Source organism: Chiloscyllium punctatum, chromosome 46, assembly GCF_047496795.1.
Source record: "Chiloscyllium punctatum isolate Juve2018m chromosome 46, sChiPun1.3, whole genome shotgun sequence".
NCBI lineage: Eukaryota > Metazoa > Chordata > Chondrichthyes > Orectolobiformes > Hemiscylliidae > Chiloscyllium > Chiloscyllium punctatum.
In genome coordinates, this window is record NC_092784.1 from 64,163,715 (window position 1) to 64,179,706 (window position 15,992).

The 15,992-nt window shown below is 42.1% G+C and overlaps 2 protein-coding genes across 4 annotated transcripts in view; one reads left to right on the forward strand and one right to left on the reverse strand.

Moving 5' to 3' along the window:
• Positions 1-7,980: 7,980 nt before the first annotated feature.
• LOC140468241 (uncharacterized) lies at positions 7,981-13,008 on the reverse strand. The gene is made up of 3 exons (XM_072564517.1): positions 12,787-13,008; positions 10,616-10,643; positions 7,981-9,109 (listed from the first exon to the last, which is right to left on the reverse strand). The coding sequence occupies exons 1-3, from the start codon at positions 13,006-13,008 to the stop codon at positions 8,694-8,696; spliced, it is 666 nt and encodes a 221-aa protein (XP_072420618.1). The 3' UTR covers positions 7,981-8,693.
• A 273-nt stretch (positions 13,009-13,281) lies between these two features.
• acp5a (acid phosphatase 5a, tartrate resistant) overlaps positions 13,282-15,992 on the forward strand; it is a 98,434-nt gene continuing 95,723 nt past the window's right edge. The window contains exon 1 of one of the 3 annotated variants that reach the window (XM_072564516.1): positions 13,282-13,392. The gene's annotated coding sequence lies outside the window, so the exon portion shown is untranslated. The remainder of the gene's footprint in view (positions 13,393-15,992) is intronic. The other 2 variants (XM_072564510.1, XM_072564514.1) reach the window with 2 other exon arrangements.

Below are 15,992 nucleotides of genomic sequence, written 5' to 3' on the forward strand. Positions count from 1 at the left end.
GTCTGTGTGGACTTTGCATGAGTTTCCTCAGGGTGCTCCGGCTTCCTCCCATAGCCCAAAGATGTGCAGGTTAGGTGGATTGGCTGTGCTAAATTGCCCATAGTGTTCAGGGATGTGTAGGTTAGGTGCATAAATCGGGGGTAAATATAGGATGGGGGAGTAGATTTAGGTAGGTTACTCTTCGGAGGGTTGCTGTGGACTTGCTGGGCTGAAGTGCCCTTTTCCACTCTGTAGGGAACCAAGATTGTAAAAAGGTACTTGCCAGTATCCTTTGAGCAAATCCAACTTAGAAATAAAAGTTGTTTGTCCCACCTTCTCAACACAATCTTCCCAATATGGAATTGGAAATGCATCAGTCTTTGTAACTGCATTGACTTTGCGATAGTTCACGTACAACCATTGGGTACCATCTGTTTTTGGCATCATTACTATGGGTGAGCTCCAATTACAGTAACTCACTTTGATTATGTCATCTTGGAGCATGCATTCAATCTCCTTTTGAACCTGTGCCAACTTTAGAGTGTTCTGCCTTCATGGGTGTTGCTTAATGAGAACAGCATCTCTTATACCTACATCGTGCATAATTAGGTGCATACTTCCCAGCTTATTTCCACATATCTCCCCATGTGATCATCATAATTCTTTCCGATCATTTCAATTTTCCTCTGGAAGGTAGCTCAATAATTTATCCCAATTTTACATAGAACATAAAACATTACAGCGCAGTACAGGCCCTTTGGCCCTTGATGTTGCACCAACCTGTGAAACCAATCTGAAGACCATTTAACCTACACTATTCCATTATCATCTATATATTTATAGTGATAGAGTCATAGAGGTGTACAGCATGGGAACAGACCCTTCGGTCCAACCTGTCCATGCCGACCAGATATCCCAACCCAATCTAGTCCCACCTGCCAGCACCCAGCCCACATCCCTCCAAACCCTTCCTATTCATAGACCCATCCAGATGCCTCTTAAATGTTGCAATTGTACCAGCCTCCATCACTTCCTCTGGCAGCTGATTCCATACATGTACCACCCTCTGCGTGAAAAAGTTGCCCCTGAGGTATCTTTTATATCTTTCCCCTCTCACCCTAAACCTATGCCCTCTAGTTCTGGTCTCCCCCACCCCAGAGAAAAGACTTTGTCTATTTATCCTATCCATGCCCCTCAAGATTTTATAAACCTCTGTAAGGTCACTCCTCAGCCTCCAATGCTCCAGGGAAAACAACCTCTCCCTGTAGCTCAAATCCTCCAATACTGGGAACATTCTTGTAAGTCTTTTCTGAGCCCTTTCAAGTTTCACAACATCTTTCCAATAGGAAGGAGACCAGAATTGCACACAATATTCCAACAGTGGCCTAACCAATGCACTGTAGAGCCGCAACATGACCTCCCAACTCCTATACTCAATACTCTGACCAATAAAGGAAAGCATACCAACTGCCTTCTACACTATCCTATCTACCTGCGAATCCACTTTCAAGGAGCTATGAACCTGCATTCCAAGGTCTCTTTGATCAACAACACTCCCTAGGACCTTACCGTATAAGTCCTGCTAAGATTTGCTTTCCAAAATGCAGTACTTCACATTTATCTAAATTAAACTCCATCTGCCACCTCTCACCCCATTGGCCCATCTGATCAACATCCCATTGTAGTCTGAGATAACTTTCTTCGCTGTCCAGGACTTGGCTAAAGTCGACTAGAAACAAAGATTTTATGTTGGGACAGTTGACGAGCGGTGGAGGGCTTTCAAAGCAATTTTTTAAAGCGCTCAGCAAAAGTGTGTTCCGGTGAAAAGGAAGGACTGTAAGAAAAGGCGTAATCTGCCATGGGGTGTCTAAGGAAATAATGGAGGCTATCAAAGTGAAAGAGAAGGCATACAATGTGACCAAAAACAGCAGGAACCTAGAAGATTGGGAAAACTTTAAAGGTCAACAGAAAGCCACAAGAGCTATAAAGAAAAATTACATTGAACATGAGAAAAAACTAGCCCAGAATATAGAGACAGATAGCAAAGGTTTCTATTAATACATAAAATGAAGAAGTGTGGCTAAAGTTAACCCTGGTCCTTTATAGGATGAGAAGGGGTATTTAATTATGAGATATGATGAAATGGCTGAGGCTTTGAACATGTATTTTGTATCGGTCTTCACAGTGGAGGACACTAATAACATGCCAGTAATTGACAAAGAGATGAAGGTACGTAAGGACCTGGAAACAATTATTATTATGGAAGAGGTAGTATTGGGTAAACTACTAGAGCTAAGGATAGACAAGGCTCCTGGCCCTGATGGAATACATCCCAGAGTCCCAAAAGAGGTGGCGGGAGAAATAGCAATTGCACTGGTGGTAATTTTCCAAAATTCGCATGATTCTGGGGCAGTCCCAGCAGAATAGAAAACAGCAAATGTGAAGCACTGTTTAAAAGGAAGGTAGATGAAAGATGGGGAATTATAGACCAGTTAGCTTAATCTCTGTAGTGGGGAAGATGCTTGAGTCTATTATCAAGAAAGAAATAGCAAGGCATCTCGATAGAAATTGTCCTGTTGGACAGATGCAGCATGGGTTCATGAAGGGCAGGACATGTTTTAACTAATCTCCCATGAAGAGAAACATTCTCTCAGCATTTAGGGATCCTATATGTTTCAAAGAGTATATTTTAAAGGTGAATTTCTTAACTGTACTCGTCTTGTAACATGCTCTGATTTGAACCAATTGGTTAATTGAAGGTGAATGGGAGGTATTTCTTCCATGTCCCATCTGCTGTCATGTGATCTCACACATTAGCACTTACAGGAAAATCAAGTTGAAGGGGTTGTCTTCCACTACCCTTCTAATATCGATCTGCTCTTCTCTTTATGAAGCTTCTAATCCCTCTTTCACATAAGTTGGAAAGACTGCTGACTTTGCTCTCTCCTATTATGAAGCTGTAACCCCCACACACTCTCATGCTATTTCAGAAGTGCACACACCCAATCCTTTTCCATGCTTAGTTTGCTTATATAACATAGAACATACAGCGCAGAACAGGCTCTTCGACCCTTGATGTTGCACCGACCTGTGAACTATTCTCAGCTCGTTCCCCTACACTATCCCATCATCATCCATGTGCTTATCTAAGGATTGTTTAAATCTCCCTAATGTGGCCGAGTTGACTACATTAACAGGTTTGGCATTCCCGCCCTTACCACTCTCTGCATAAAGAACATGCCTCTGACATCTGTCTTAAATCTATCACCCCTCAATTTGTAGTTATGTCCCCTCGTACACGTTGATGTCATCATCCTAGGAAAAGGACTCTCACTGTCTACCCTATCTAATCCTCTGATCATCTTGTATGTCTCTATGAAATCCCCCTTAGCCTTCTTCTTGCCAATGAGAACAGGCTCAAGTCTCTCAGCCTTTCCTTATAAGACCTTCCCTCCAGACCAGGCAACATCCTGGTAAATCTCCTCTGCACCTTTTCCAATGCTTCCACATCCTTCCCGAAATATGGGGACCAGAACCGTACGCAATATTCCAAGTGTGGCCACACCTGTGTTTTGTATAGTTGCAGCATGATGTTGCGGCTCTGGAACTCAATCCCTCAACCAATGAATCCTAACACACCGTATGCCTTCTTAACAGCACTATCCGCCTGAGTGGCAACTTTCAGGGATCTATGCACATGGACTCCAAGATCCCTTTGCACATCCACACTACCAAGAATCTTTCCATTGACCCAGTACTCTGCCTTCCTGTTATTCTTCCCAAAGTGAATCACCTCACATTTAGCTGCATTGAACTCTATTTGCCACCTCTCAGCCCAATTCTGCAATTTATTCAAGTCCCCCTGCAACCTGTAACATTCTTCCACACTGTCCACTATTCCACCAACTTTAGTGTCGTCTGCAAATTTACTAATCCATCCATCTATGCCTGCGTCTAAGTCATTTATAAAAATGACAAACAGCAGTGATCCCAAAACAGATCCTTGTGGCACACCACTAGTAATCGGACTCCAGGCTGAATATTTTCCATAAACCACCACTCGCTGCCTTCTTTCAGAAAGTCAGTTTCTAATCCAAACTGCTAAATCACCCTCAATCCCATGCCTCTGTATTTTCTCCAACAGCCTACCATGTGGAACCTTATCAAAGGCTTTACTGATGTCCAAGTACACCACGTCAACTGCCCTACCCTCATCCACATGCTTGGTCACCTTCTCAAATAACTCAATGAGGTTTGTGAGACATGATCTGCCCTTGATGAAACCATGTTGACTATCTGAAATCAGATTGTTGCTTGCAAGATGATTATAAATCTTCTCTCTTATAATCCTTTCCAAAACCTTTCCTACGACAGAAGTAAGGCTCACTGGTCTATAATTGCCTGGGTCATCTCTGCTGCCCTTCTTGAACAAGGGCACAACATTTGCAATCCTCCAGTCCTCTCGTACCAAACCTGTAGACAATGATGACTCAAAGATCAAAGCCAAAGGCTCTGTTATCTCCTCCCTAGCTTCCCAGAGAATCCTCAGATAAATCCCATCCAGACCAGGGGACTTGTCTACTTTCACTTCTTCTAGAATTGATAATACTTGTTCGTAACTAACCTCGATCATTTCTAGTCTAATATCTCATATCTCATTCTTCTCCTCTACAATATTCTCCTTTTCCTGAGTGAAAACCGATGAGAAATGTTCATTTAGCATCTCTCTGATCTCCACAGGGTCCACACAGAACTTCCCACTTCTGTCTTTGACTGGCCCTATTCCTATCCTAGTCATCCATTTATTCCTCACATATCTGTAGAAAGATTTAGGGTTCTCCTTTATTCTATTTGCTAAAGACTGCTTGTGTCCTCTCTTGGCTCTCCTTAACTCTCGCTTTAAATCCTTCCTAGCTGATCTGTACCATCTTGCCTCATCAACACATAAGCCTCCTCCTTCTTCTTCGTAACAAGAGATGCAATTTCTGTAGTAAACCACAGTTCCCTTACCTTATCACTTCCTCCCTGCCTGACAGGGACATACCTATCAAGGACACGTAACATCTATTCCCTAAACTAGCTCCACATTTCCATTGTCTGCATCCACTGCATTTTGCTACCCCATTCTACGCATCCTAATTCCTGCCTAATCGCATTATAATTTCCCTTGCCCCATCGATAACTCTTGACCTGTAGCATGTCCCTATCCCTTTCCATCACTAAACTAAATGTAACCGAATTATGGTCACTCTCTCCAAAGTGCTCGCTTACAACTAAATCAAACACCTGGCCTGGATCATTCCCAAGCACCAGATCCAATGTGCCCTTCGACATACTGTGCCAGGAAACTCTCCAGCACACATTAGACAAAAACTGATCCACCCTGTTCCTTTCACTCCTACCCAGAATAATTTTGCTACTCCTCTCTTCCACCTCCCTGGAACGCTGTGGAGGCCTATAAAAAACTCCAAGCAGTGTGACCTCTCCTCTCCTCTTTCTAACCTCAGCCCACTCTACCTCAGTAGGCAAGTCCCCATCAAACATTCTCTCAGCCACCGTTATACCGACCTTGACTAACAAGGCCACACCTCCCCCTCTTTTACTGCCTTGCCTGTTCGTAATGAAAGATCTAAACCCTGGAACCTGCAACATCCATTCCTCACCCTGCTCTATCCATGTCTCTGAAATGGCCACAACATTGAAGTCCCAGGTACCTATCCATGCTGCAAGCTCACCGACCTTAATTCAGGTCTCGTGGCGTTGAAGTAGACACACTTCAAACCACTTCGCTGTCTGCCAGCGCATTCTTGTGATCCTGAAATCTTGTCCCTGTCCTTCCTACTCTCATCCTCCTGTGCACTGCAACTACACCTCCGGTTCCCACCCCCTGCTGAGCTAGTTTAAACCCACCCGAATAGCACCAGCAAATTTCCCACCCAGGATATTAGTATCCCTCTGGTTCAAGTGAAGACCGTCCCATCTTCCCCAGAATAAGCCCCAATTATCCAAGAATCTGAAACCCTCCCTCCTGCGCCATCCCTGCAGCCACGTGTTCAGCTGATATCTCTCCCTATTCCTTGCCTCACTATCACGTGGCATGGGTAACAAATCAGAGATAACAACTCTGCTTGTTCTAGCTCTCAGCTTCCACCCTAGCTCCCTGAAATCCTGCCTTACATCCGTATCCCTATTTCTACCTAGGTTGTTGGCACCTCTGTGGACCACAACTTGGGGCTGGTCACCCTCTCCCTTCAGGACACGATCAGAGACATCACGGACCCTGGCATCTGGGAGGCAACATACCAACTGCGAGTCTTGTTCATTCCCAACAAACCTTCTATCTGAGCCTCTAACTATTGAGTCCCCAATGACTAACACTCTCCTCCTTTCCCTTCTTCCTTTCTATGCAACAAGGACAGCCTCTGTGCCAGAGTCCTGGGCCCCACTGCATACCCCTGGTAAGTCGTTCCCCCTGAACAGTATCCAAAACAGTATACATGTTTTTCAGGGGATCCCTCCGCTGACTGTTTCTTTCCCCCTTCGAACAGTCACCCAGCTTTCTTCATGCCTAGGAGTAACAACTTCCTTGTAACTCTTATCTATCACAGCCTCTGCCTCCCAAATGATCCGAAGTTCATCCAGCTCCCACTCCAGTTCCCTAACACGGTCTTGGAGGAGTGAGAGTTGGGTGCACTTCCTGCAGATGTACTTGGATGGGACACTAATGGCGTCCCTCACCTCAAACATCATGCAGGAGAAACATTACTCTCCCTGCACTGCCATTCCCGCTAGTCCCCTTATCACAAAGTATCACTTCAGTGATACTTGCTGCACACTTCTCCCAGTTCCAAGGCCGAAGTAGGGAACCCCTAGCCACTTCTTTGCTTTGTTGAATGACCTCTTGCTTATTTCTGGGCTATAGCTTCAGCAGGACAGTATGTAGAAATATATGGGGGCTGCACATACATTGTCTCTTGAAAGCTGATTTTTGAACAATCGTCTATCCTGGGAAAACAACCCTTGTGTCTGTTGTTTCTCCTTCCTGTTGATGCACAATATCATCCTTCTCTCTTGTTGAGGGGAAGAAATGTCTTGAGGGAGATCAAAGAGCCCATCCCCACTTACCTAGCCATCAGAACGAAAGCATCCATGGCTTGAGCAATAGTGAACATCTTTGTATATATCCAGCAAATTTGGATTGTTCTGCTAGATCTAATTCTCCACAGCAACTACTGCTTGTTCCATGAAAGCAGTCAGGTGTTATTCCCAAGCCATAATAATGGCCAGACTCCTCTTCCCTTCATACCAGATCACCTGTCATTCCTCTCCCTGGGAAGAATCTGTCCACCTTTGTCTTAAATATATGTGATGACCCCATCTCTATTGCCTTCTGAGGCAGAGTCCCAAAGTGCATAACACTCAAAAAAAATTTCTCAACTGTCCTAAAAAGATGACTCCTAATTTTAGAACAGTGCCCCCCCTCGCCCCCACCATTTCTTGGCTGACCCACAAGAAGAAACATCCTTTCCATGTTCACCAAGTCAAGACTATTCAGGATCTATCAAGTCAGTTACTCTAAACACTAGTAAAAATAAGCTCAGCCTGTTTAACCTATAAGACAGTGCACTCATTATAGATATTAATCTAGTAAATGCATTGAAGGGGTCCAGATGAGGTGTACATCCTTTCTTAAATAGGGAGACTAAAACTGCTCAGCATTTGTGATGTGGTTTTGAAAAGGCAGCTTGATTGAAGCATATAAAATTCTAAGAAAATATTTCCTCTTATGGGAGAATCTAAAACTAAGAGTCAATGTTTAAAAATCAGGGATCACCCATTTAAAGTGGTAATTTAAATGGGAATTATAAACTAATTGAGTCACAATTCAGGATGTAACAGCAAACATCTGGAAAATAATGAATAAGGTTTAGACAATGCATGTAAATTAACATCAAATCAAGGAAGAATACATGTACACTTTTATTATTATTTTGACTTTAACAAATATGTATTGTAGACCTGTGAAAACCTCACCAGTAAATACATGTAACAGTTTGAATTTCATAAGTTACATAAATATCCCAAAAGGTAGCTAATTTGTAAATATAGAATAAACAGACAATAAATTAGTGCAAAAAAAGTTACATTCAAATGGAAATACAAGATAAGACATCGTTCATGGAAACGTGTAGTAATAGTGTCCTTTGGTAGTTTCCAATGGAAATCAAGAGAATGAGGCAACTTGAATCAGATTTGAAATGGACACTAGATTGCCAAACAGTTCAAGTCAATTTGCTTTATATAAGTATTTCACCTCTTACAAAAAAGGCATATGTAGAGAATCCCAAATTTTGGAATACCATAATCTGAATATCAGACAAAGGACATAATAACATACCCGCAGCAAAGCAGGGACTAAACACTCATATATAAATAATGTAGTGAGATTAAAACATTAAGTCCCTTTATGCAAAAATGTTTAGACTCAAACAGGCTCACAATAAGCGTCCAAAAGTATGGCACTGCAAAAGTACAGCCAATCAGGCAGCACTGAGGAGCAGAAGAGTAGACATTTTGAGCATAAGCTCTTCATCAGGAACGTCCAGAGTTGGGTAATGATAAATAACCAACATCCATTGCATTGGGACAATCCATGAATCATACACAAATTATAGTTTGTTAAAGTGCAGTCAGTTGCATTGATTGAAGAACATCTAGCTTTCTATCAAGAAAGCTCCAAAATATGTATGATCAATATCCAGCATGACATTGTCTTCCTTCTGCAAGCCTTCAATTTTGGCTTGCATGAAGCCCTTGCTTGAGATTTGGACTAATATGCCCGAATACCCAAAGGCAACCTGTTCCTCTTGTCCCTTCTCTTGGGACACTTTCATCTCAGTGCTCAGTACAGGTAAGCAGGAACTTTCAATGCAGTGGGTAATATCTAACTTGACCGGTGAACTGTTCTTGCATTCATTTAAAACTGAGCAGTACACTTTCAGCTTTGCATACACATAATACATCCCATCTCTGGTGGTCTGTAACTTCTGATTTTCAAAACGGAAGCCACTGCCCAAATGGTTCCGTCCTAGCCCAGGGATGGCTGACCATCTTACTGTTGCGTTGGGCCCTGTTGAAAGAATTGAGATAGACAGAATAAATGACTTTGCTTCAGTTAATAAACACCTCTAAATATATAACTTGCCTCCACATGTGTAGATGTTGGCTGAGTAATTGTCACTGCCCAAAATTACACATGAAGAGTCACCAGGGAGATAAAGTGTGAGAGGGACATGGAAACAGTGGAAGTTCCTTTCAGTGGGCAGGAATAGAAGATAACTTATTTTATGCCTACTTTAAAACAGTCATTCTGTACTACTCAACATCTCAAGCTATGAGCATCACATAGGTGTTCTTAGTGAGTTTGAAGGGAAGTCAATCATGTAAACACTAGAAGACTTTAATTGAATAAAATGAAATTCACGCTGAAGATGCTGCCAACTGAGCAAAGTCAATAAACAACGCACTAAGATGTTTACCATTATTAATTATCCTAACATGACATCAACACTTGCAAGCAGAAATTAAGCTGGGGGGGGGGGGGGGTGGATCTTGAACTAGGAGGTCACAGTTACAGAATAAGAGGACACGTTTAAAACTGAGATGCAAAGGGATGGTTTCTCTCGGAGGGTAGTGAATATCAAAGTTGTGGAGGCTAGATCACTGAAAGGATTAAATGGATTTTTGGAGTTGAGGGCTGTGACGAGCTAGCACAAATGAGGATTGAGACCTGTGGCAGATCAGCCATGAGCTTAAGGAATAGGCAGGAGGCTGGGAGAACACAGCAAGCCAGGCAGCATCAGGTGGTGGAGAAGTCAATGTTTTAGGTGTTACACCTGAAATGTCAACTTCTCCACCTACTGATGCTGCCTGGCTTATTGTGTTCTCCCAGCCTCCTGCCTATCTACTTTGGATTCCAGCATCAGCAGTTTTTTTTTGTCTCTATGAGCTTAAAGAATGGCAGGGTAGGCTTAACAGGCTGAATGGCCTACTCTTACATTTTTTAAAAATGTAAGGAATTTAGTATTTAGTATCTGTGTTGCTTTATCCATTGGACCTATTTACACTAATCATATTCATACATTTTATATTATTCCTTTTCAAAACTTATCAAGTTTCATTTAAATGGTGTCTCTGCTCAAACCTCTAATCTTATTTGTGTGAAAAACACTTCTTCAAAGTTATTCCTTCCTCATAATGACAACACAGAGTCAATGCACATGAACTGTAATATCATTGGTTACCTTAAAGTAAGGAACTTGTCTCAATTCACCTGCAGCCCAGTGTCTCAGCACTTAATTATCACCCTTTCTTTGCTGAGTATCAAATGCGTTATTTTACTTTCATTTATTTTTGTTTCTGCAATCATTAAGATCAGAAATATAGCTTCCCCTATGCTGTCCATCATATTCTGAAGGTAGATGCAGCATAAGTTTGGTACATTGTAAAGGTCCCTTTACACTGACCTATCAAACACTCCCACTAAGGTACGGTCAACTTCCTGTTGTGTTTTCATGCCTAATCTTGTTACACATTTAGACTATTTATTTTTAAAAATAATTAAAGATATACTTACCATGATCTGCTAATATGTGTACAGCAAACTGCAATATAAACAGAATAATCATTAGGATGAAATCAGCAAATCTTTGAATTTACATATTCTGTCAATTCCTGTATCTATTAGATTTTTAAAATAAACAACAATGAGCATTGTGTATGAGCATTTTTGGGTGTTTGACTGTATTTCTGTGCACACACTTTAGTACATATTTCCCACATGTATGGCATAATGGTAATGTCATTGAGCTAGTAATCCCAGAACATAGGTCAATGCTCTGGGGAACACAGGTTCAAATCCAGTTGATGAAATTTAGATTTAATTAATAAAATCTGGAATTGAAAGCTAAACTGATGGTGACCATGAAACTATCATTGTTGTTAAAAACCCATCCTATTCACTTATATCCTTTAGGAAAGGAAATCTACCATCATTACCTGTTTTGGTCTACTTTTGATTTCAGATGCATAGCAATGAGATTGATTCCTAACTGCCCTCTGAAATGGCCTAGAGAGCCAGTTAGAAGCCAGTTAGGGATGACCTTGTATGCAATGCTCACATCCCACGAAAAGAACACTCCTGAAATGGACAACTCCAAGTACTATCTTAACTAATTGGCAAATCTGTGTGAAACAACATAAAGGTATATGGAAACAGAGCACAAATATGAGGACAACTCTTTGCAGATGGACAAATAGCTTCTTTGGATGCTCTACCCCAAAAACATTTTATTACCAGCAACAGTCATAATAAATAACTGTATGTAATTATTCTCCTGCACTTTGTTCTCTTTCAGTTCAACAGTCCCATATACAGCAATTGGAAACCATTCAAATCTGCATTACAATTTCAAATTAAGCAGATCCGGAAGAGGAGTGAGCCGTGTAGCTTCTTATTTGCAATTCAGTACAATTATGACTGATCTTGAGCTTGAACTCCATTTTCCCCCTTACCCCTGGACTTCCTGAGATTATAATCAGTCTCTCAAGATATTCAATAATGAAGCATCCACACTGAAGGGGTAGAGAATTTCACAGATTAATCACCCTATTGAAGAAATTTCTCCTCAACTCAATCCTAAATAATTTACTTAATTTCAAATTATGTCCTTGCATCATACATTCTCAAGCCTGGTTAAACAACCTCTGTATCTCTCCAATCTCTTCAGAATTTTATCTATTTCAATGACATCACTTCATTCTTCTAAACTCCCCTGCCAAAGGCTCACTTTACTCAGCTTAGTGGAAACTAACTGGTGAATATCTGCCATCCTGCCTGTATATTATGTCCTTCCCTAAATATGGAGAGCAAAACTCCACAGCTGTGGTCAAAGTCCTGTACATTTGTAGACTTCCTTATTCTTAAACTCCAGTTCCCTTGAAATAAAGGGCATTCTGCTTCTTTCCCCTCACGTGGTTTCCTTGGTAATGAAGGTTTGTTAATCACCGCACCAGGATATCCCAACTGGGGAAAAGGAGGAGGGCAAACTCCAAGTAGCATCTCAGCTGGTGTGGGATTGAACAATTAACTCGGTCTTGGCCTCCCTAACACGGCTTGCCTTACTAAATGCATGCTAAATTTCTAGTTCATTGCATGATTACGCTCCAGTCTCTATGAACAACATTTACAATTTTCACTCCTTTTGAAAAGTGTTCTACTTTTATCTCGGTACATGTGACAAATGAATCTTATCAAATCGTCAAAGTGACAAACCTCACTGCTCCACATTAGACTCTACCTGCACCTTTCGGCTTATTCACTCGGCCCTATCTCCTCTGAAACTTCCCCCACACCTCTCGATCCTTCCTGCCTTTGTATGATGAACAACCCTTAAATACATTACTGTGTTTGGTGATCTAGTTACTAATTGCCAAAGCCTGCCAACAGGAAAAATCTCCTTTCTCCATTGCGTTTGGTTCTTATCTTTGAACCAATCCTCTCGATATTCTGCTAGCAATGGCGATTTCGCAGCTTCATTCGTTTTCAATACTGGACCTGACCTTCCCTTCCAGTCCCACTCCATATTTTTAAATAAAATACAAGAATTGACGTTCGGCAGCCGTGGATTAAATAATCGTGGTACAACCCGGATATAATGAAGTGTTGAAGGTCGGGATAAATTCTAATCCAATGAATTTCCCTGATTTAAATACGATACCGATAGACCGAAACTGGCCTGCACTTACTTTGCCTCCAGTTCCCTTGTTCTCCGCGGTAAATTTGGGAAAGATTAAAAGCCAAAAGGTGCAGACAAGGGATGCGATGATGATGAAAAGTAGCAGCACGGAGGCGAGCAGGACAGTGAGCAAACGGCGCTCACACTGGTTCGATTCCTTGCCTCGGTCTAGCTCCCAGCTGCTCAGGGTTTGACTCACGGTAACTTCGCTCAAATCCTCTTTCTGTGACATGACTCAGCGTGGCGCCTTCTCACTTGGGTTGTCGATCCGCTCCCTGGAGAGGAACGTTTCTGCTCTGAAGCCTGTTACTTTCTCGGGCCCCTTTTTGTTTCATTAAAAGAGGAAGTTTCCGTGATGACAGAATCCATGTTGGACTTCCCCGGGGAGGAGATGCAGTTTCACTGACAGAAACTGTCCAGGATTCACCCGACAAAGCGGAGAAAGGAAACGGGGGCGGAGGAAAGGCAACTGTCAGTGGAAAGGGGCGAGGTTTAACTGGAGAGAAAATCATAATGAGTGAGAAAAGGAAACATTAAACGGAATAGCAACAGGAGAGACAACGAGCTCGGAAACTCAGCGCAGAGAGAGATGGCATAAAGGAAAACAAGTGAAAGGGTGAGAAACATGTAGTTATGATTTGAAGATGTCGGTGTTGGACTGGGGTGTACAAAGTTAAAAATCACACCACACCAGGTTATAGTCCACCGGGTTTATTTGGAAGCACTAGCTTTCGACGCGCTGCTCCTTCATCAGGTGGTTGTGGAAAAATGGTGACACCAAAATGAGCAGGACCCGAAGTGAGGCACAAGGGGAAAGGATCCAGACAAACAATACAGATACTACACAGAGACAGAGGCTTGGTCTAGGGCATAAAGTGGTACAGCCCGCCAGTACAGTCTCGTGAATCAGAGAGAGTTCACACACAAGGAAACACAGAATGAAAAAGCTTGTTGTGTGCAAATTGCTGTTGCCGTTACAGCAGTGACTACAGTTCAAAAGTATTGTCTAAAACACTTTGGACTTCTGGTGGTCGGGATAACCTTGTCAATGCAAGTCTTTCTACAAAGAAATAGACATGCACTCAGTGAGACAGGGAGGATGTACCACTTTCCAAAAGAAGCATATTTGGTGAGACACAGTCAGAAGGAAACACGAATCGCCTCAACGATACTAAAAGGCAGGGGCATTGAGAAAAACAAACGGTAGAGATTGGCAGGAGAGTGAAAGATGGAGAGGCGCTATTGAAACAGAATGGGAAAAGGAAATACTGACAGTAGTTGAAAAACATAAATAGCTGGGAAAAGAAAATACAGACAGGAGGCCACTTGCCTACATTGTCCCATCCCCCCACCCCGCCCCCTTCCAGTGAGCACCACCCATCCCCAGTGTAGCCCCATCCATCAGTCTGTACATCCACCTGCAGACTCACTCTGAGAGTGGAAGAGAGTCATTCTGGTCTGAAAGGGACTGCCAACGATGATGGGAAAAGATCCATTGGAATGAGCTGACCAGGATTACACCGTCCCTGGGATTTAGGACTGCAGGGGCATACATCTCTCTCTCACACACACAATCTCACACGCTCCCTCAGAGGTGCAAGACAGTTAATGTCAGTCAATGCCACTGAGTGTGGTGGTTCCTGCTGGTAATGCACAAAGAACTCAGATCAATGAGGGACCCAGGCCACAGGTGGGTGAGGAAGGGGAAGAGGATTGACTCCCAACAGGCAGCCATTCCCAATGGAAGGGCAGGCAGTAGCATAGAGATAATGTCATTGGGAAAATAATCTAGAAACCTCAGGGGACATGGATTTGAATCCAGCTCTAGCAGTTGGTGAAATTTGAATTAAATAAAAATCTGTAACTAAAGGCTAGCCCAGAGGTGGGGAACCTTTTCACATTGGAAGGCCTCATTATGTTAGTTGTAATCTAATAAGGCCTCATCCAAGAAACTTCAATTATATATTCTTCAAAATTCACATTTTTTTACTTGTGGCGGTCAGTCTGTGAGGATTATTTTGTTGAATTTTCTTTTACTCTCTGGTATTTTAAATACATTCATTTTAAGATTAAAATAAAAATAATAAAGGATGAAAAAAACATATTAATAAAAAATAAAAGATTTGTTCTGCAAAATTTGGATTCATTCAAAAGGCCCCACACAACGGCCTAGCAGGACACATGCAGCCTATCAGGTCGGAGGTTTGCCACCCCTGGGCTAGCCTAACGGCAATGACATAACTCTTATAAAAAAAAAGACATCTGTTCACAAATGTCCTTTAGGGAAGGAAATAGAACATAGAACTGTACAGCACAGGAACAGGCCCTTCAGTCCATGATGATGTGGCAAACATAACCAGTTAAACAAACCCCCTCTGCCTGCCCATGCTCCACATCCCTCCACTCCTTGTTTATTCATGGACTTATCTAAAAGACGTTTAAACACCCCTATTGTATCTGCCTCCACCACTATCCTTGGCAGCACATAACAGGCACCTACTATTCTGTGTAAAAAATTTACCCCTCACATCCCCTTTGAACTTCCCATCTCGAATACATGCCCTCTCGTATTAGATATTTCAACTCTGGGAGAAAGATTCTGACTGTCAACTGTATCATAATTTTATAAAGTTCTACCAGGTCTCCCCTGTGACAATGCTGTCACTTCAACAAGGTTATTTTTTTCCTTGGATTTTTTAAAGAGAGGTGGTAAAGGCAGAGCTGCTGAAAGACTCTAGTTTAACAATGGCAAGGGAGTGGCTAATTCTCCTAGCTCAGGTTTTTTCTAGTTTGTTTTTAGTTGCAACAGTGAGAAGCTGCTGCAGTCCAGAAAAAGGTTCCAAGCTTCAGCAGATGATTCTCAATTGACTTGTCTCTCTGAAATATTTCTGGGTGTTGTTCCCTCTTACCTGTAAGATTCTGCATTTGAATTTGCCTTTTGCAAATGGGATGTTGCTGGATTGGAACAGTTCCTTAGTTAAGTTGCTCCATGGGGTAGGTTAGGTTTTCTAATAGTTAAGTTATTCTAAATTCCATTTTCATTTGTTCATATTTCAACTGTAGTGTTTAAGTCAATTCTATTTTGTTTAAAGCTGAGTGATTTGACCAGTTGCATCACACCAGGAATCTCCACTTCACAGCAGCCTTTAAAATAAGAGAAAAAGTTAGGGTCTGGGCTACTGTAAAATACTTTAAGGGTGTCTGGCCTGGTCTAAA